Genomic DNA, 20,156 nt, shown 5'->3' with positions numbered 1-20,156 from the left:
CTATGATATAACAAATGTAGCTATGAATTTTTTTTCCGATTTAAGAATATTTCTGCTCCACGGTGATAACTGATGCCTATATCAAATTTTGGAATATTTTCCAGCTTACACTGTTGGGAAACCCAAAAAGTGATTCTTAAATGGAAATATTCTTAAATCGAGTATCATAATTTCACGGATGATTCGATAGCTATTAAAAGGAATATTGTGAGGTTTATATTGCCGGTGGGCAATCCATATGTGATACGTTGCATATCCACATATCGTCATAATTTTCGGATACTGCTGTATAATGTTTGCCGGCCTAAGGAGCAGAAGCAATTCGTGCAGATCAAATGAAAGTGTTAGAAATATTGGATATTGCGACGTAATAACCGCTTCCAAAATGATACGCTTCTTTGGGCAGTCGATAACGAAGTGATTTAGGTTTGTGGTGTTTGTGAATAAAAAGAAGTGTAAAAAACAGAGAAAACCTGAAATCTTTCGAGACTCGGATTTATTGAGAAACAAGAGAAGGGAAAAAAAAGGCCCAGATCAATTCTTCATTCTATGTCTGCTTATCTAGTTTATGACGGGTCGTCACTTGAATTGATCGTATTATAATAAATCGTTTATCCTGTATATATTGCCGTTGAACGTACTGTGGACGAATGGCAAGAGAATGCGGTTGTCCTTGTGACTTTTGGTTGACAAGGCGACGGTAAATTTGTAAATGTGGATCGCATGATTATTTTATGGCATGACTGTTTTATGTCAAAGGTCGGTTCCTGAATAAAGATGGTCATGAGGTTCATCTTCACTGATTGGGATTTGAGTGTGGTACAACTCGGTATATTTGAACTGCGAACGTTCTGAGGATGAGATTTATTCATGGCCATGTCCATAATGCGATGAAAGAGGAATTGATGTGTGTGGAATACATTATTTATTGTACCGAACACGACAAGGTCTTCTGGTACATGGCATAGGATACATGGTTCGTTTGTCGCACGATTTACTCGTCCTAGGTGTCTTTGTAATGGGATCTTTTGCGCCAGGACTTTGTACTATACAGACCGAGCATTTGGTGTCATTGGGCTATACGAAAAGGAATGAATTATATTGCGCGGAAATTTGTAAGGCGGGAGGCTCCCGAAAATCTGTTGATGGCGGTAATTTTCTACCCATTTTTCGATGAGTGGTTCCATATCATATTCTCCAGGAGTCCTGGAATTTACTTGAGCATTGACAGTATATGATATGGTTTTATCCGTGGGCATGTACATAATGGATGAAAGAGAAATGGATGTATGTGGAATATCTTATTTTATAATACTGAACAAGACATCTGGTATAAAAGTGGCAACTCTTTTCCAGGAATAAAACACTTGCCACTTGCGCGGTATCAAGATGGCAACTCTTTCGCAGGAATAAAACACTTGCCACTTGCCTGGTATCATGATGGCAACTCTTTTCTAGGAATAAAACACATGCCACTTGCGCGGTATCAAGACGGCAACTCTTTTCTAGGAACAAAACACTTGCCACTTGCCCGGTATCATGATGGCAACTCTTTTCTAGGAACAAAACACTTGCCACTTGCCTGGTATCATGATGGCAACTCTTTTCTAGGAATAAAACACTTTCCACTTGCCTGGTATCATGATGGCAACTCTTTTCTAGGAATAAAACACTTGCCACTTGCCTGGTATTATGATGGCAACTCTTTTCTAGGAACAAAACACTTGCCACTTTCTGGTATCAAGACGGCATCCCTTTTCTAGGAATAAAACACATGCCACTTGCCTGGTATCAAGATGGCAACTCTTTTCTAGGAATAAAACACTTGCCACTTGCCTGGTATCATGATGGCAACTCTTTTCTAGGAATAAAACACTTGCCACTTGCCTGGTATCAAGACGGCATCTCTTTTCTAGGAATAAAACACTTCCCTCTTGCCTGGTGTAAAAGTGGCAACTCTTTTCTAGGAATAAAACACTTGCCACTTGCCTGGTGTAAAAAGTGGCAACTCTTTCGCAGGAATAAAACACTTGCCACTTGTCTGGTATCAAGATGGCAACTCTTTTCTAGGAATAAAACACTTGCCACTTGCGCGGTATCATGATGGCAACTCTTTTCTAGGAACAAAACACTTGCCACTTGCCTGGTATCAAGATGGCAACTCTTTTCTAGGAATAAAACACATGCCACTTGCGCGGTATCAAGACGGCATCTCTTTTCTAGGAATAAAACACTTGCCACTTGCCTGGTATCATGATGACAACTCTTTTCTAGGAATAAAACACTTGCCACTTGCCCGGTATCAAGATGGCAACTCTTTCGCAGGAATAAAACACTTGCCACTTTCTGGTATCAAGATGGCAACTCTTTCGCAGGAATAAAACACTTGCCACTTGTCTGGTATCAAGACGGCATCCCTTTTCTAGGAATAAAACACATGCCACTTGCCCGGTATCATGATGGCAACTCTTTTCTAGGAATAAAACACTTGCCACTTGCCTGGTGTAAAAAGTGGCAACTCTTTCGCAGGAATAAAACACTTGCCACTTGTCTGGTATCAAGATGGCAACTCTTTTCTAGGAATAAAACACTTGCCACTTGCGCGGTATCATGATGGCAACTCTTTTCTAGGAACAAAACACTTGCCACTTGCCTGGTATCAAGATGGCAACTCTTTTCTAGAATAAAACACTTGCCACTTTCTGGTATCAAGATGGCAACTCTTTCGCAGGAATAAAACACTTGCCACTTGTCTGGTATCAAGATGGCAACTCTTTTCTAGGAATAAAACACATGCCACTTGCGCGGTATCAAGACGGCATCTCTTTTCTAGGAACAAAACACTTGCCACTTGCCCGGTATCAAGACGGCATCTCTTTTCTAGGAATAAAACACTTGCCACTTTCTGGTATCAAGATGGCAACTCTTTCGCAGGAATAAAACACTTGCCACTTGTCTGGTATCAAGATGGCAACTCTTTTCTAGGAACAAAACACTTGCCACTTGCCTGGTATCATGATGGCAACTCTTTTCTAGGAATAAAACACTTGCCACTTGCCCGGTATCAAGATGGCAACTCTTTTCTAGGAACAAAACACTTGCCACTTTCTGGTATCAAGACGGCATCCCTTTTCTAGGAATAAAAACACATGCCACTTGCCTGGTATCATGATGGCAACTCTTTTCTAGGAATAAAACACTTGCCACTTGCCTGGTATCATGATGGCAACTCTTTTCTAGGAATAAAACACTTGCCACTTGCCCGGTATCATGATGGCAACTCTTTTCTAGGAACAAAACACTTGCCACTTGCCTGGTATCAAGACGGTATCCCTTTTCTAGGAATAAAACACTTGCCACTTGCCTGGTGTAAAAAGTGGCAACTCTTTCGCAGGAATAAAACACTTGCCACTTGTCTGGTATCAAGATGGCAACTCTTTTCTAGGAATAAAACACTTGCCACTTGCCTGGTATCAAGATTGCAACTCTTTTCTAGGAACAAAACACTTGCCACTTTCTGGTATCAGGATGGCAACTCTTTCGCAGGAATAAAACACTTGCCACTTGTCTGGTATCAAGACGGCATCCCTTTTCTAGGAATAAAACACATGCCACTTGCCTGGTATCAAGATGGCAACTCTTTTCTAGGAATAAAACACTTGCCACTTGCCTGGTATCATGATGGCAACTCTTTTCTAGGAATAAAACACTTGCCACTTGTCTGGTGTAAAAGTGGCAACTGTTTCTAGGAATAAAACACTTGCCACTTGCCTGGTATCAAGACGGCATCTCTTTTCTAGGAATAAAACACTTCCCTCTTGCCTGGTGTAAAAGTGGCAACTCTTTTCTAGGAATAAAACACTTGCCACTTGCCTGGTATCAAGATTGCAACTCTTTTCTAGGAACAAAACACTTGCCACTTGCCTGGTATCATGATGGCAAGTCTTTTCTAGGAATAAAACACTTGCCACTTGTCTGGTGTAAAAGTGGCAACTGTTTCGCAGGAATAAAACACATGCCACTTGCGCGGTATCAAGACGGCATCTCTTTTCTAGGAATAAAACACATGCCACTTGCCTGGTATCAAGATGGCATGCCTTTTCCAAGAACAAAACACTTGCCCACTGGCCCGGTATCATGATGGCAACTCTTTTCTAGGAACAAAACATGTGCCACTTGCCTGGTATAAAAGTAGCGACTCTTATATTCTAACATAGCATGATCAATTGCATACTGTATTAGACAAGAACATCACTAATCCGGCTTCTCTTCTAGCGTGGAATGCATCCTTCCAGAAATCCATATATCCTTTCTATCATATCGGTTAGTATCTCCTCCCCAGATTGAGGCATGATTCTTTCTACAGTATCGGAAGCTCATCTTTAAAGAGTCGATGATTCAGAGACATATTAATACCCATCAGTGTTTCATTTTGAATGAATCTTTTACAGTCGTCCCTCGATAGTTTCAACCCTTCGATATGTTCACGGCTCTGGGGGCCGCCACTGAAAAATAGCAGGTAACTCCCACGATTCTTATTAATTTCGACTTCACGGTAATTTTTGGTCGTGAATCCTTTACGAAGAACAATATCAGCCAACCGCATTTGAGAATTATAGTAAAGTATGGGGTTGGGATTCTGGAGAGGGGAAAAATATGAGAGAAGGCAAGCTACTGTAGCTAGTTGATGATTTCTATAAAAGCTCCTAATTTTACTTCGCTTTGAGTGTGCAATCTTTTGGTATTTCAAGCAAAGCAACTCAGTGTAAAGCTGATATTTTACATTGGTCATTCCTTGCTTCTTCTTTGAAAAGTTTTTAATTGGTATTGTGAGCACAATGAGAAGGCTCAGTGCATAAATGCGTCAATCACACTCTGGCTTATCCGGAACATATTTATGCCGCATTTCGTTAATTGCAACACCTTGATAAATTCACGGCACCTGACCCCTCCCCCCTTTGGCCTGAAATTTATCGAGGGACGACGACTATATATTTTCTGCCTCGTTTACACATTAGTCTCTACACTTAACAAGCCGTACACCCGCTGTGCAATGGATGCCGCCTGCCACCGGAGGTCGCCCTCTTACATTGAGCGACTTTCGTCAGACAAAAAGCCTAACGCATACACGGCATAACCTGGGCGAGAACTCTTGACGGAACTTCGGTATATTAATGACAACCTTATGGCATACGTTGCAACGTGATTTGTTTCTGAACACGCGCAGGGCAGCACTGATTCCCCCCCTCAGTTCCATCCCGCCCAGGCTATGATAGATCTAGAAAGATGTGTGGGTATGTTGGGTATTTAAAAAAATGAGTTAGTAAGCTCTTTGATTGATTCAAATTTTCGTCAAGATATTTTAGCTTTGTTATTTGAAGTTTTCGGTAGCCATTGATCGCTTGACATGACTTGGATTATATGACATTGAAAAAATTTTGAATTAGTATACGTTTATTACATCATAGCAAAGGAAAAGAAATTGGACTTGCCTTTGAACCAAATGGTGTACCGGAAAAAAAAAACGATGAATACTGACCGCCAGGTAAGCTTCTTCTTCGATGCGGAAAATAAAATTGCTTCCAGGGACACTTAAGCGATGGATCGGTGGTGTCAGCTTGAGGAGGCAAAAAATATTGACGTGGCCAGAAGTGACGGTAATTTCGAGTTGGATTCCAGATATCGAGAGTCCCCCGAATGAAAGAAAGAAAAACAAATAAAGTACATGATGATAAAAAAAAAAACAATGGTCGCGTCAGTAAAAACCTCATAAAACACCCTGTGGGAAAAAAAGAGGAAAAGACTGCGAAAAGAATATGTACATGAAATATAAAATACAAAATACAAACTATAAGCTAAAAATACAATAATCGGGAAGACATCTCGCATACCATATGATGAGAAGCAATCCAAAGGAGGAACATGAAGAGGACACGTAAGCGTTGCTGATTAAAAAGAGCACACCACCGACGATGGCCTTTGACGTCATCCGATTTCGCCAGATGGATGGATGGATGGATGGATGGCGAGAGAAAGTCAACTTGTAGCATCCAGAACTTGTCAGGCGAAAAGAAACGGAAACGGGAAGCTGGAAGAAGGATGGAAGCAAAGGAGAGGTGAGTCTGTTTTGCCGGAGCAAAATCGATGGTGGACCACTCGACGCTTACCTTTTTGAGAATTGTAGTCGATTCAACCAAGTTAGATACACGGGATAAGAATGGTCTGGATAATGGATGCGGATGGGATCTTGATACAATGATAGTGAGGGTTTATCAAGCAAACAGAAAGAGAGAGAGAAAAGCAAAAGAAAAAAGATAAGATTGAAGACAAAAATATATGATTCTCCATGGATGAAACAATAGTCACCCCACTGATGCATGAATTCATAGATCGAAGCACGTCTGCTTATGTATTATTCGATTCATTGAAAATTGAAAGAGAATGAAAGGACATATACGTATAACTGACAAAAAAAAACAAATTGAATGATGCTACAGAAGAACGCCGGTCGTATCATCAACCACTTTTCTTCAAAAAGAGCTCTACTCACATTTTTATTCGAAAGACGACGATGCTCTGTTTGACCATAAATGGCGCAAACGGCATCTTGCTGCTGATTGTTTCGCCTATTATTGTGGAAGTAGGCAGCGAGGCATGGTTGAAAGATAAAAAAAAGAGGTTTAACAGGCCCTGATAACTTAGTGTAGATCATGTGATTTACAAATCGCTAATTTCCCAAAGATTTTGATTATGTAGACAAGTAGCGCCTGTTGATCTTAAAGATCACAAAGTTATGCTCTTTCGGTCTGTAGTTTGTTGTTAATCTGAGGCTAGTGGGAATAGTAGCTGATTAAAGATGCGTTTGGAATGGGATGCTCCATTTGCAATATTCAGAACTCCGCACTCGAATTTGTGTATCCAAAGGTCTCGCTTGATGGTACTCTAATCTTTTGTCAATAAGCGGTTGATTTTTCGGTAAGATTTAGTTGATGTGCGCATAAATCTTTGCGTATTCAATGGACAACAGAGTAGTACAGTCTCTTTTTCTTTTTTCCCGGGGGTCTTGCCCCCCCCCGACCTACCGCCACATAGCGATCATTTCCTTCATCCACGACAGAGGAACAACAATATGTACACAAAGTTAGGAACAGAAATAGTCAGACATCGTATAATATTAAATGGAGAGACAAAAATAGATAACAGAAAAAATCGTACTTGGGGAAACATAGCATAAGGATAAAATCAAAAGGAACATAAGGACAAAAAGCATACAGTAAAACATAAAGGTGAAGAATAACTTGAAAAATCATAGCAAAGGATGAAAGCAAAGGAGCATAAGACAAAATACATACAGTAAAATATAAAGGAATAATAAAAACAACAACATAAGGGTAAAGACGCCACCAGGACCATCAACAAAGAACAATCGGGCGGATTCGTTGCTTCCATGCGTGACACTCTGGAGAATTGCGTGGTATACGGCATGTTGTCACGGTTTAGGTACTCGTGTGTTGGGGAACATTGGCAGCGTCTGCGATGAGATCGAATTGTTCTCTTACCAGTCTGGGCTGACGGCGAAGTGAGCTTCTGCCAATTTCTTGGCGATCAGGAAGAACAAAGCGATCGTAACTTAGCAGTGAACTCGATTGGCGGTTCAGATGCTCTTCAATGTCCAGCAAAGCGCGACCGTACACGATTTGGGGCGGCTCAATTTTGATGATCATCGTCTTGATTTTGATTGCTCCAAAAATGGAAATAGTCTTCTGCCAAATGCTGGCGGAACTGCATCCAAAGCGCAAACGGGTCAGGAGCCTGACATTTTCTGTCATTGTCGGCATGATACATTGCTGCTGCAGCACGATCGTGGCCTTTGTAAACATACTTGTACAGGTATTTGACGCTTTCCAGAGAAGTACAGATTTCAACGTTAATGTGAGCCTTATATCTTGCACAGAGGTATCGATTGTGGGGAACAGCCCATCTATGTCCAACTGGACATGGTTCTTGACCACAAAATCACCATTGTTGCGACGACGGTATAACGGGTAACCACTGTGATCTTCGATAGTAGCTTCATTGAAGGAGCGCGGGTAACGCTTTTTACATGAGCCGTTTTCCATGCAGGGAGACCTCGGATGCGTTGTTCCACAAGGACCGTGCATCATACATCTGCTGACGGTGTCGTACAGGAAATCTCTCTCTGTCCGGAAGTTCGGCACACACGATACGATCATAGTCATCAAGTGTTCTCGGCTTATCCTCCGGAGTAACACCAAAAGCAAATGAAGATGCAGTAAGCCTCGCTTCTAAAACTCCGCGGTGTGTACATGGGTAACGACTCTTCCCAAACATGGTTCTTCTTTAGATCTTCCATCAGAGCTTTACGCTTCATGTTATAAATTCGAGCGCAAAGGTCGGGCCGATCAACAGCTGTCTGGTTTCGTTTCAACCAATCATATATATTTTTTTTCAAAAATTACCCAATCAAAGCCGACAAATGTAGCAAAAAACCCAATGTGGCTGCCTTGTGACTGAAAATAAGCGCGCATAACTCCCAAACATTTTAATAAGGTTGAGATAGATTCTAGAGGATAAATCATCAAGGCCAATAAGTTTACCATTGTGCCCGTTCTCTTGGATTGTCTGTTGTCATATTGATTACTTTCCCTTTGATGATCGGCTCCCTTCAGATATTGGATACTTGGAAGACTTAAGTAAAACGCGAGTCTTCAATTGAATATTTATCCAAGGCCTTTAAATGACAAGGTGTGGAGGATATTAACGCGACTAAAGGATGATCAGCATGACGACCGAAAAGACGGAACATCAATGGGCGCGGAACTATATGATCTCCTCTAGATTTACGGTATGCGGGACGACGAATAAGTATATGTGGCTTTCATTATTAACATACAGTACCCTACTCACATAAAATCCATCCTTACTGATTCTGCGAAATGATAAAAAGATTACCCATTCAGCACACAATCAGAATTTGTGCAAATTATGCATTCATGTACCATGTGCTTCAAATAATATGTGTGATATATGAGAGAATTTAGAACAAAAGAGACAATGAGAATCCTTTGAGACTGTTGGATGGTCTTTATTTCGATTAATGTGATCTGCCTATTTATACTTTAGTCTTGAGTCGGAATTAATAATTATCAGTGAGCAGTCCTCGGTTATAAGGTGTATTAAGAAGGATCCACATGCTGTGATGTGACAGCTTTACCCGTATGAATTGATCTCGGCGATAGATCCAAGTTATGGATGAAGAGGCTCAATCGGTGTTCTAATGGAGAAGCTCACTCAGAATGGAAACACGTCTAGATCCCGATCTTTCCTGTTTGGGAACACCAGTCTAGGATTGATAATACGACAAGTAGTGGATATACTACAATATGTAAGTTCTTTAATGTCATTCGTTGAACTGACAGTGAAACGAGAATATTTAACTTGCTTTGTGAACGTTGTCCACAGCTCGGACTCTGGAACCATGGCGTGTGATTAATATCAAGAATAAATGACTATAACCGGTGTGTACCTATGTTTGAGTGTGCTTCTTGGTTGGTTATACTGTAGATACAAATTCATACTTATCAAGCCGTATGTGCATGTACACGCCTCGCAACGGCTGATATCACGGGCGACGAAAACGATTTGATGTCTCTGTCTAAATAAAGTTGTTAAGTATAGAAGGTCATTAGCTGCTTTTTGGACGATGGTGAACGATGGTGGGACTGCTATTTGGACGAAGGTGAACGATGGTGAACGATGGTGGGACTGCTATTTGAACGAAGGTGGACGAAGGTGGAACGATGGTGAACGATGGTGGGACTGCTATTTGAACGAAGGTGGACGGAGGTGGAACGATGGTGAACGATGGTGGGACTGCTATTTGGACGTTAGTCGGACTGCAAAGTCGTGAAGTTTCAAGCGAGAAGAATACGAAAAAAAGAAAAGGGTAAAAAACGCCTACTTCTTTATTTGAGAAGTATTCCACTATCTTATATCAAACGCGCTGGCTACACCTAATGACATAATGCCAGTAGAATGCTCATCTGTGGCTTAGGAGAATTTTCACGTCGCTCCCATCTTTGAACGAAGCGTTCGTTTGCCAGGGCTTCAAATGTATGGCGTTGCAGTAGCCCGAGGCAGGGGATTCCCCGGGTGTCCTTGTAATTCAGTAGGAAGTTCCTTGTTCGATATTCTTCTCTTCAATAAATCCATGGACACGACCAACGTTCCTTGGTAATGTTAATTTTTCCAGGTTCGTCGCGCTGCGAGTTCTCCTGGGTCGTACATGTGCGTCCTTGTTGTAGAGTTTACGTTGCCTGTCCTGGGAGCAAATGGTGAGAACTGGGTCGATGACTGAGGAGCCGTGTTATAGGCGAACGCGGCGAAAAGATGAATGTATCCTACCGGGCGGGTTCTTTATCAGCGTGTGCGGCTAAACTTGTTTCCACCGTTCGCTTGAACCTCTCAACCACGCCATCTGTTTGTGGATGCTCCAATGATATGTCAAAGAACGAGATATGCCCAATCGCTTGCGTACCTTAGTCATAGCATCAAATACGAAATTGCTACCATTATCCGATGGCGCGCTTTATTTCAAACTACTTTGAATAAAAGGACTTGAGCAACATGGTGGCTGTCGAGACTGGCAAGGTTGCGGCGATGGCTCTTTCGTAAGTATCCATGATATTGGTTGGTTATCTTACTTGCGCGCAGAACCGCAATGTCGGCGGCCCCAAGTTCACCCACAAATTGAGGTAATATGACTGCATCGGTAGTTTCCTTGCGACCGTATCTATTTGTGTCTTTGACATTTTTCCCACGTCTTACCCATTCCGTGACATCTGCCAGTATCGTCTCCCACCAAGAAATTTGTCGAGCTCTTTTTGCGGACGCTAAAGTGCTCAGCCGTTGAATCGTCTGGTGCTGCTTGTAACACTGTTCGGATCATGTTTCTTGGGAGTACTAGTACCGTTAGTTCTTCGCTATCTTCTTCTTTGCAGAGAATCCAGTTTTGCCCCACGTACGGTTTATTGACTTCTCGTTCCCGATGGAGTTGCGATTTGGCTGTCTTCTTTCTGCAATGCTTCGACACTGTCCAACGTCAAATCGGCAACTTCCTGCGTGTTTTTGCTTTTGGCGGCTAAGGGCGCCAGTATCGGTATTTGCAGATTCTTTTCGGTGATAGTAAACTGGTTCAGAATCCATTATGCGATTCCTCCTTGGTGCATCTTAGTCGCTAGGGTACTCTTCAGTGCGGCTTGGTCGGTATAAATGGTGAAGGATGCGCCATATACAAAAGGTTAGAAGTAACGTAATGATCAAGCGTTCTTGTATGTTGTGCTACAGTTTTTCGCAGCCGTTGTGATTGTCCTACTGGCGAAGGCTACCCGTCTGAAGTTATGGTTCAGTACCGCGCCAATGCCGTTAAGGCTTACATCCATGTGTAGTTCGCATAGCTGGTGTGGGTCTAGATATGCGAGAGTCGGAAGACTCACCAACACTTCCTTAAATCTGCTGAAGGCTTTGTTCGCTTTTGGGCACCATCCGAACTTGGTGTCTTTCCGTAGAAGCTGGTATAGCGGATTGGCTGTATTCGATAGATCGTGGATGAACCGATGGTAAATCGCACAGAAACCTAGGAATCGTTATATTTTTCGACAATCGTTGGTGTTGGCCCAGTGCGGATCGCCTTACCTTCGTTGGATCCCGACGTGTTCCAACTCGGCTGAAAAGGTATCAATTCAAAAAATTGACACTTTACTTGGCGATATTTTCAGGTCATATCCCATCGATCTGTCCGGCACTCATTCAATATCTTCCTTGTGTAATCCAGTGGAGTACCGTAGAGGATGAGATTGTCCAAGTAGACCATTACTTGTGGTACGTTTTGTGAAACTCCTTTCATGAATCCTTGAAAAGTTGCAGTGCCATTGGTAACACACCAAAAGGCAGTACAAGGAATTCATAAAAAGCACCATTCGCAACGAAAGCGGCTTTGTACCGGTCTACCTCGTGCATCGGTATTTGTCAGTATCCGGACATGAAATCAATGGTCGAAAAATAGATACTTCCATGTAGCCGATCAAGGAGTTCGTCGATTCGTGGTATTGGAAACTTATCCTCCCGGGTCGCCTTATTTAGCGCTCGATTGGTGACGCGAACAAATTGAAATATTTATTGACAATGAAATATCAATATGCATAACGGGTGTGACGGTATGTGTGAATAAACAAAGCAATCAACATCGTTTCGACGAAGAAGCAATCGCACCAATAGATGGCTTTCTTTTCCTTTCCAACGTCTTGCGTTCTGCCTGTAGGTATATAAATGGAAGAATGGGCGATGGCTGGTTAAGATCTTCATGATTTTTTTTGACTGTTGAGTGTAGGCAAGTGATCGCCAGAAGTTCATCCAAGTATGATATGATTGTAGTAATGTTGCGTTTTGTGGTAGGGATTTCAATCGTGGCAACCTCAATCATGGCATAGAATTCTGCGTATCGCGTCATGAAATAAAAAGTGATGCTGGTGCCTGTTACAAAAGCGAATTCAGTATTTTGCTAAGAAAATTCTTGTACCAGCCTCCCCATTTTTTGTTATATCTTCTTACCGATGGTCTGAAAAGTGAGGATCGCGTTGAGTTTGTTTTTGTCAATCTCATCTTTTCCGAAAAGGGCCAATCGATAGAAATCCAACACCTTGCGAACATCTGAGACATTGTCGATCTTGGAGAATGAACAAGGTTGCATTTCGGAAATATGGAGCCACAGCGTTTCGGTGTGCAAGCTGGGTGTCAGAGTCGTATATGTACAGCTGTGCAAATGCAGGAGTCTGGTTATCCGTTGGTGGAAGCAGGTCACCGATCCGATGATAGATGCCTCCTTGGATGCGATAACAGTAAGCTCCACTGCGATTGTTGGCCACTGACTCGTCAATTTGAGCACCCAGGGAAGTGAAACTGAGATTCGTGTTGTAGCCGCGGATCTGCTCACGGAAATCTCCTCCATCGTCGGTGTTGCTACGAAGAAGGCGCGCAATTGTTGGAGGTGTAGGCTCCAAAGACGGGAGCACAATGGAACCTTGAGCACAGCAGACCTGGAACTGTGGATTAGCGATGGATCCAGACATACGCTCTTTGAGCCACATGTGTGCTTGGCAGAAATTGCAGACAACATTCATGCGTCCCAAGGTATGTCTACTGGGGAGTTATTATTCATCAGACTCTGCGTTACCAACAGATGCAGGTAATCTACGGCTGTGTTCTCCAGCGTCAGTTTCGTTTGCTTCTCTCATAGCCAGCCTCGCTGGATTCAATGGGCAAGCCAGGTGGCTGCTGCGCTGGTGTCTCAGTTGCTGGCACGAAGAGCAACGGACTTCTACCGATCCTTGCAGCAACCTTGGGTTGTTCGGTGCGTCTGGGGTTGTTGGGACAGTTTCTAGAGGTGGATCGAGCGTATCCTGGGAGACCGCAAGAAACACAGGAGATGGGTAATGAGACAATAGCGCTTTCCTCAGCACGTCTCGTATTCTTGGGACAGCTGCGATTCGTTGATCGAGCATGACCTGGCAGGCCACACGAAGTACAGAAAATGCTTGAAGACGACATTTGGAAAAAGTGATTGAGCTTGAGGAAATGGAATAAAGAAAGGAATTGGACCTAGATGATAAACAATACAGCGTGGTTTAACTAAACAACTCATATAATAACACGGTCCGCTCATGCATAAAAGGAAGTGCAGATCATGAGCAACTCAAGTGACCGGTTTTTACAAAACGTAAATCATGTGATCTATTTCGTTTAGCCAATCAGCAGCCCTTAAAATCATTTATTATCCAATCAACAAATCCAAATTAGCGGACAATAAAAGTGACTGCGAACTAAAATTCAAACAGTAAAATAAAAAAAGGACAGCCTTTTCCCGAAAAGGGCTGGGCCCAACTGAGGGTATAACCAACCAGTAATGAACACAAAAACTAAGCCTTACTCAGTTCGTCTACGAAGCGCCTAGGATCATTGTAATAGACGTCTTTAACATGGGTGATGAAGCTTTAGATTTTTCCTGGGCATCATTATACAATATGGGATCATAAATGCTAGTGAACGATGAGGTGCGACTGCTTCGTCTACGGCGGAACTACAGACAGGTTTGAACACTCGAGTCGATATCGTCGACTGGATGTCCCAGTATGAACCACATACAGTAGAATCGTAACCGTTCGAATACGATACCAATGATACAAAAGCAGGTAATGCAAATGACTGCGAATATGTCAAGACTAGAGAGTGGGAAATAAGAGGGGATGTACTGTATTAATTGCTTCTCACTAGGCCAAGACTATGGCGAGACAAGCACAGGCAAGACAGCTATGGACCAAAGGAAGGACAAGAAAATAAAATAACAGAGGGAATAGCGGACAGAAGATCAAGAACAAGAATAATGGAGGAGGCCAGGAAAGACGAGACAAGAGTTTGCTGGAGTGAAAACACGATACCGAACTGAAATTATTGGCTATGTGATTTTATACTAGAGCTGGTGGATGGACAAGGCAAATAAGCACGGAGCAGCATATGGGGATAAACGGGCAGGATTGAAACCAGCCACTGCGCTCTAGGAAAACCATGGGAGATTCTCATGACACTGACTAAATGGCAAGTCTTTTGTTGCGGGAAAGAGTTGCCGCTCTCTATGCCTGTAAATGAAGCATTTTCAAATAAGAAAGGAGAATTGAATTACGATATTTAGCTTTAGGCTGAAATATTAAGAGCGACTCGAAGGAAAAATGATCCCGTCATATCTGTATTTATTGCTTTGATCTTTTCACACACGACGTTCTGCAATTGAACTTTTGAAGAATACTTTCTTTCTTGAGATCTTTGCGTGAATATATTTCTACTTTATGGCCGATGTCCACAACCACTTCTTCAATCTGTTTGTTGGCTTGCATGAACCACTTGAGGTCATCCGGGTCGGTAGTTAATCCCGCGTAATCGATTACAACCAATCGAATTTTTTTCGGGCTTTTCGTAATGGTTTCCATCATGTCTTGCATCGTGCCGGAGGAATCTTGAAACTGTGGAATGCTGCTCGGCTTGCTATTTGCATCCCGTGCAGAAATCGGATCACTTGCATTCGTGTTATAAGATGCAAACACGTGTTCGCAGAGAAGCTTCGTTTTCAATTTGTAGATTTGTAGATCAATCGATTTGATTTTCGCTTTCTTTGGTTCTCTTGTTCTTGACTTTCGGACGTATCCGACTGTACAGACGCGCGAGGCAGTACTACGCACGAAGGATCGGTATTGGTGGATGTTTGATATATCGTCCCATGTAAAATCACGGTACTTCTCCATAACGAGGTTGACATCACGACCGCATTTTCGTCGTTTGTTGCTCTGTCTGCGGTGCACCATACCCCATGAGCCGTTCTTACTCATCCAGTGCCAGAGCTTGTCTTTGGTAATTGTCGATTCTGGGATGTAGGAAGAAACCAGGTCGTAAATGTTATCTTCGCAAAGAAACATGGGCTCCGTAATCCCGGGAATTGGCTGGGGAGGCATGATCATTTTCATAAGCTCAATAACAGACGACTGGGAGGGCGCGATCGACATAATATAGGACTCGCTGCTTTGGGATTCATGGATGCTGTTTTCGTCCGAGTTACCACGACTCGAAACTGTGGCAGGAAAACGATTGTATCGCCAAGGTTCCATATTAATCTTCTTTGTTGACATGGCAAAAGGTGTTGCCTGATCTCCATTTACAAATGTCACCGGTTCCAGATCAACTTCCTCCAACTTTTTCAGTGATAAAGAAGCATTTTCGGCCGAGATTTCCAGACCATATATAAAGCAGGCGGCTTCATCCTTTGTCAAGATCATTATAAAAAGTAGAGGTAAAAACAGAAAGACAATGCATAAATGAGGAGAAATTAATTTTGCACTCTGAAGTTCACTCCAATTCATTCCAAATCGGGGGTGCCTGACGCGTAGACTGAGATCTTTTCTTTTGTTTTTAACCACCATCAACATTGACCAACGTCAAATATTAGTGCCGTGGTGGAAAGTTTCAACGATCTTGTGCAAGTGAATGAAAACGATGTCGTTCCCCTACTTAGATTTCATTCAGCTGCCACGTTTGCGACGCTGTTACCGAATATGTGCATGTTCAACATCGTACTTAGTGTCAAACGATCCAACGACCATGTAATCTGGTTCACATGCAAGCATTACAGAGAATCTAGAACCCGGAAGGGTGGTGAAATAATGAAGCCGTTGAGGACGAAGAACCTTCAGGCCAGCCATTTATCGCGGGCAAATCAAGTCATATAATTGACTGCGAATGCTTACACAAGATTAGACACTCGAAGTTGGGCAAGCGGTGTCCAAAACACTGGAAGGCTGAGCGTAATCATGTCATAAATGAAGTCAAAAGATGTACAGCTTTTACAGACATTAACCTGCAGAAGTTGAAACCAGGACCAGTGGATTTTGAAGCTGGGCTTCACGACCACAGCATTTTGGCTGTGCTAAAACTTGCAGGATCCACGATATTATCCAGAAAGTCATTGAAAGCAAGCACTTTCGCGTTTTTCAGAAGGGAAAACAACCAGAAGATGCATGATGATGTTAGGGGCTGCAGGACAAAAATTATAAGATCGAGTATACCGTGAACACCGGCATTCGGGTGGATGTGTTTTTCTTCTGTCACGAAAAGTCGATCGTAATACTCAACAGCCTGATCATCGGTGCTACATACAAGTCCAACATCCACAAGTCGACGTTCGTGAACATCATTGACACTAGCAACATTGGAAATAGCAGGTGCTTGGATGAGGAGTGAAAAGGAGCATCTTAAGGATGGTTATTCACGCTGCTCGATTTCAGAGTTTATTGGAGTGAATTTTGGAGTGCATTGAGTGTTGGCCATTATTTTTCTACCCAGGATTACTGGCGCAACCTAACAAAAAAGCACGCGAAAATATTCGCAGCTTAGGAAAGATGTAGAAGAGTCAAAGAACAAGCTTAGTTTATTAAATATATGGAAAGATAAAGCACGGCTTGGCGAACCAAAACCACGCTCTGTGCGTTCTCTTCATCAACTTCCCTGTTATTTTTTTTTTTTTTTTGGCGGCCCTGCCGGGCTGCCATATTGTCCTCAATTATACCAGAAATGGTAGGACTTCCATATTAAGAAACTTTCGTTGTATCCCGGCCGATTGATCAACTGAGTGGTTTCACCCTCTAGGCATCATAATGCGAACTATATTCCATTGCAATCCGGCGCCATGAATCCACGAATTCGTACACTTTTCTCTTTTACTGGAGTTTTGGGCTTTTTAGTTTTCCTCCACTAATTAAGCGACCTGTTTGAACCGCTAAGAGGTCGCTTTTGCCATGGCCGTTGAACATCCACAGGGGATGCTCATTCGTAGCACAGCCCCGTAACAGGATCAATACTTCGGTCGTTTTCTTTGTTACTTTTTAGATTTATTTGTTTTATTGATTTCACCTGTCATCGACGACGGCATGTTTGGAGACTCGATTATGTTGATGAAACATTTCATAGGCTTCGGGTGTCCGTGAGACGGGGGACATACTGGATGGCTCGGCTGTGTTGGAGAGCATGGTCGCATCAAAGTAAGGGGCTGCGGGAGATTTGGGTGCATCATAGTAAGGTGCAGCTGAGGTGGTTGTATCGGTAGGAATAGGCACGTCAAAAAACGGTGTGTTGGTGGTGGGGGAAGTTGGGCTGTCGATTTCGGCATAACCATAAGATGATCGCATGATACTCGCGGTGCGTCGGGGAATGGTACTGTGATTGGTCATTTCTGACCGTGGCAGTGGCGTCGGTGGTGATGAGGTGGGTCCTGGTGATGGTGTGCGGCGCATGGAGGAGTGAACACTCAACGAGCGACGCATGTCTTCGCGAATGCGTTGCATGGTTAAAGCGACATGATTGGGTGACGACGGTGGCGGGGATTGATAGGGCAGACTGTCGTCCTCGATTAATATTTTGTTGGAATAGCCACGATCATCAGCCACACCCGGTTGGAGTAATCGTTCCTGCAATTCCTCCGACGCTGGTACAACACAAACCAATGGGAACACGCCTTGCGATCCCGTAGTGACATTGAACCCGAGAGCCCATCCGTCGTCGAATTGCATCGCTAGACACACAATATCCCCCACGTGTAATCCCAGTTCATCGCCCATTTGCGGTGGATACGGATGAACCACTTCAAACAATTCTTCGATTTGTGTCAGTGATTTCTCGGGCTCGGCTGAAGATTCTTCGGGAGGATGAGCACCGACATCCATGAAGTTGGACTGTTCTTCGTGCGTTCCATTGTCGTTGGCGGCATTGCCATGGGTCACCAGTGCTTGACGACTCGCCACTGAGTCGGAAAACCCACTGATGTTTGTATTAAAACCATGACTGGCGGGCTGATTGAAAGGTGGTATATACGTTCGAAAACTGAATCGATTCTGTCGCACCCGTTTCCGCCGACAGCAGAACCAGAAAAATGCGCCTGCTATTAATGCTCCCGCCACCAGACAACCAATGACAATGCCCACAATGGCTCCCGTGGAAAGGTTACTTGAACAAGCTACCTGTTTGCAGCATACATCATCCCCATTTTCCTGACAGTACAAACACGCACCAGTCGTGTCGTTCTGAAATCCTATACAACTCTCGTAAGTGACTGGATCCAAAAAGAAAAAACCTGTCCCGGGGAAACCCATGCCAAATTTCTCTCTTGCTGTGCCTGATCTTCCCCTCGCAAATATTTGCCATAGTTTCCGCACATTCCTTGATTCCTTCCGGGTTTCTCATCCACTGACTCATGTACATGAGACAAAAAACTTACCACAGTTGTCGGGTTCATTGGTTTTTCCCGATATGCAATATCCCGCACTTCCATTGAAACCTGACCACGAAGCACATGAAGAAGCGAAATACTCGAGCCCGTCTTGGCGTGCGGTTCGATCTGGACACAGCTGTTCGCTCTCGGAAATCTCGGCCACACTGTTGTACCAGTCATTGCAGGTGCTTTGACACAGTGGAGGTGGTGTCATATGAAAATGGTAATTACATGGCAATGAGTAGTCGGAATCTTGGATGAGGCCGGCACACAGTCGTGACAAGGAATATCTTGGGTAAGGAATGGTCATATTGTCGTCGTTGAAGCAATTCATGGGCATGAGGAACTCGGGCGACGATACATAAGATCGTAAGGCTTCATCAAACGACGCGATGTCGGTGACATTGGCAAGATAAGGGTACCTATTGGCCACCCCGGGCACACTCGGTCGAGCCACGTAGTATTCATGAAACCCCTTACATGCATTGGAATTCTGAAGCGACAGACAGTTTTCCGGAGGCGTATCGAAGGTTTGACTTGTGGCTGGCTTGTAAAGAAGACAAATGAAGACGAGAAATGAGATCTGCATGGCGCTTGGATGGTTCTTCCTTTTTGTTTCTTTTTGGGTGTTCTTTTCCGTATGGTTCCTTGAACGGGCGTATAAAGATAAAAAGATGGCGGAATCGAGTGGATGGATTACGGAACAAGGTTTTGAATCTTTTCTTTTGGGGGGTGAAAATAATAATATGAGTGGTTGTCGTGGAGCAACGAAAATAAAAGGAAAAAAGTCTAAATATACAAAGTAAGGAAAAGAAATAAAAAAAAAATGTAAGGTATCAAGAAGAGTGAGATGACAACAGTAACCAATGGAGTATATATGCTTTTTGTCTTTTTCTTTTCCTGGAAGCTGTTTAACCGTAGAGCATGACGTCCCTCTGAAATGAAGTATGATTAGAGAAAAGAAACAGAAATCCCAGGCGAAAGGAAGAAAACAAGGGCTGAGAACTCAAAAACGTAAGAGCTTTTCCAAAATGAGCCATTCCATTCAAACCCCGCCTGGGGAGGGTTGCAAAAAACTGGCGCATGTGTCAGAGCAAAGAACAAGCCACACTCCTCCCAACGATCATGACACTTCTATTCGACCCTCAACAATCATCCTATCAGGGAATGTGTTCCATTTGGCAATATGAGCCACCTATGCATATATAGTAAGAAAAAAAAAACCGCTGTGCAACCATTTGCTCCTTGAACCGTCATTGTAATCAAAGGTCAT

At 43.1% G+C, this 20,156-nt stretch overlaps 5 protein-coding genes across 5 annotated transcripts; 1 reads left to right on the top strand and 4 right to left on the bottom strand.

The window, feature by feature from the left end:
• Positions 1–1,662: 1,662 nt before the first annotated feature.
• On the top strand, positions 1,663–2,271 carry BYT42DRAFT_356801 (uncharacterized protein). Its single transcript, XM_051563201.1, has one exon. It carries the CDS (start codon positions 1,775–1,777, stop codon positions 2,102–2,104), a length of 330 nt encoding a protein of 109 aa, XP_051423085.1. The 5' UTR covers positions 1,663–1,774; the 3' UTR covers positions 2,105–2,271.
• Positions 2,272–12,259: 9,988 nt separating this feature from the next.
• Positions 12,260–12,769, bottom strand: BYT42DRAFT_497480 (uncharacterized protein; the record flags this gene model as incomplete). The annotated part of the gene is made up of 2 exons (XM_051564498.1): positions 12,260–12,552; positions 12,631–12,769. The coding sequence occupies 2 exons, from the start codon at positions 12,767–12,769 to the stop codon at positions 12,260–12,262; spliced, it is 432 nt and encodes a 143-aa protein (XP_051423084.1).
• A 2,059-nt stretch (positions 12,770–14,828) lies between these two features.
• On the bottom strand, positions 14,829–15,200 carry BYT42DRAFT_479246 (uncharacterized protein; the record flags this gene model as incomplete). Its single annotated transcript, XM_051563663.1, has 1 exon — positions 14,829–15,200. A coding segment is annotated over one exon (372 nt), but the record flags the coding sequence as incomplete, so codon positions are not given.
• A 45-nt stretch (positions 15,201–15,245) lies between these two features.
• On the bottom strand, positions 15,246–15,578 carry BYT42DRAFT_475993 (uncharacterized protein; the record flags this gene model as incomplete). The annotated part of the gene is made up of 2 exons (XM_051563622.1): positions 15,246–15,362; positions 15,429–15,578. Coding segments are annotated over 2 exons (267 nt in total), but the record flags the coding sequence as incomplete, so codon positions are not given.
• A 1,586-nt stretch (positions 15,579–17,164) lies between these two features.
• BYT42DRAFT_356624 (uncharacterized protein) lies at positions 17,165–19,651 on the bottom strand. Its single transcript, XM_051563200.1, has 3 exons — positions 19,364–19,651; positions 18,890–19,258; positions 17,165–18,703 (listed from the first exon to the last, which is right to left on the bottom strand). Exons 1-3 carry the CDS (start codon positions 19,470–19,472, stop codon positions 17,526–17,528), a joined length of 1,656 nt encoding a protein of 551 aa, XP_051423081.1. The 5' UTR covers positions 19,473–19,651; the 3' UTR covers positions 17,165–17,525.
• Between the last annotated feature and the right edge of the window lie 505 nt (positions 19,652–20,156).

This window comes from Radiomyces spectabilis (assembly GCF_025331425.1).
Source record: "Radiomyces spectabilis strain NRRL 2753 chromosome Unknown BYT42scaffold_7, whole genome shotgun sequence".
Taxonomy (NCBI): Eukaryota; Fungi; Mucoromycota; class Mucoromycetes; order Mucorales; family Radiomycetaceae; genus Radiomyces; species Radiomyces spectabilis.
This window is presented reverse-complemented; position numbering and strand designations above follow the sequence as displayed.

Coding starts and splice junctions, on each gene's coding strand:
- BYT42DRAFT_356624 (XM_051563200.1), bottom strand. CDS start 19,472: ATGCAGATCTCATTTCTCGTCTTCATTTGTCTTCTTTACAAGCCAGCC. Junction 19,259..19,363: donor GCTTCAGAATTCCAATGCAT/GTAAGGGGTTTC, acceptor CGTTTGATGAAG/CCTTACGATCTTATGTATCG. Junction 18,704..18,889: donor CAATGAACCCGACAACTGTG/GTAAGTTTTTTG, acceptor AGAGTTGTATAG/GATTTCAGAACGACACGACT.
- BYT42DRAFT_356801 (XM_051563201.1), top strand. CDS start 1,775: ATGCCACTTGCCTGGTATCAAGATGGCAACTCTTTTCTAGGAATAAAA.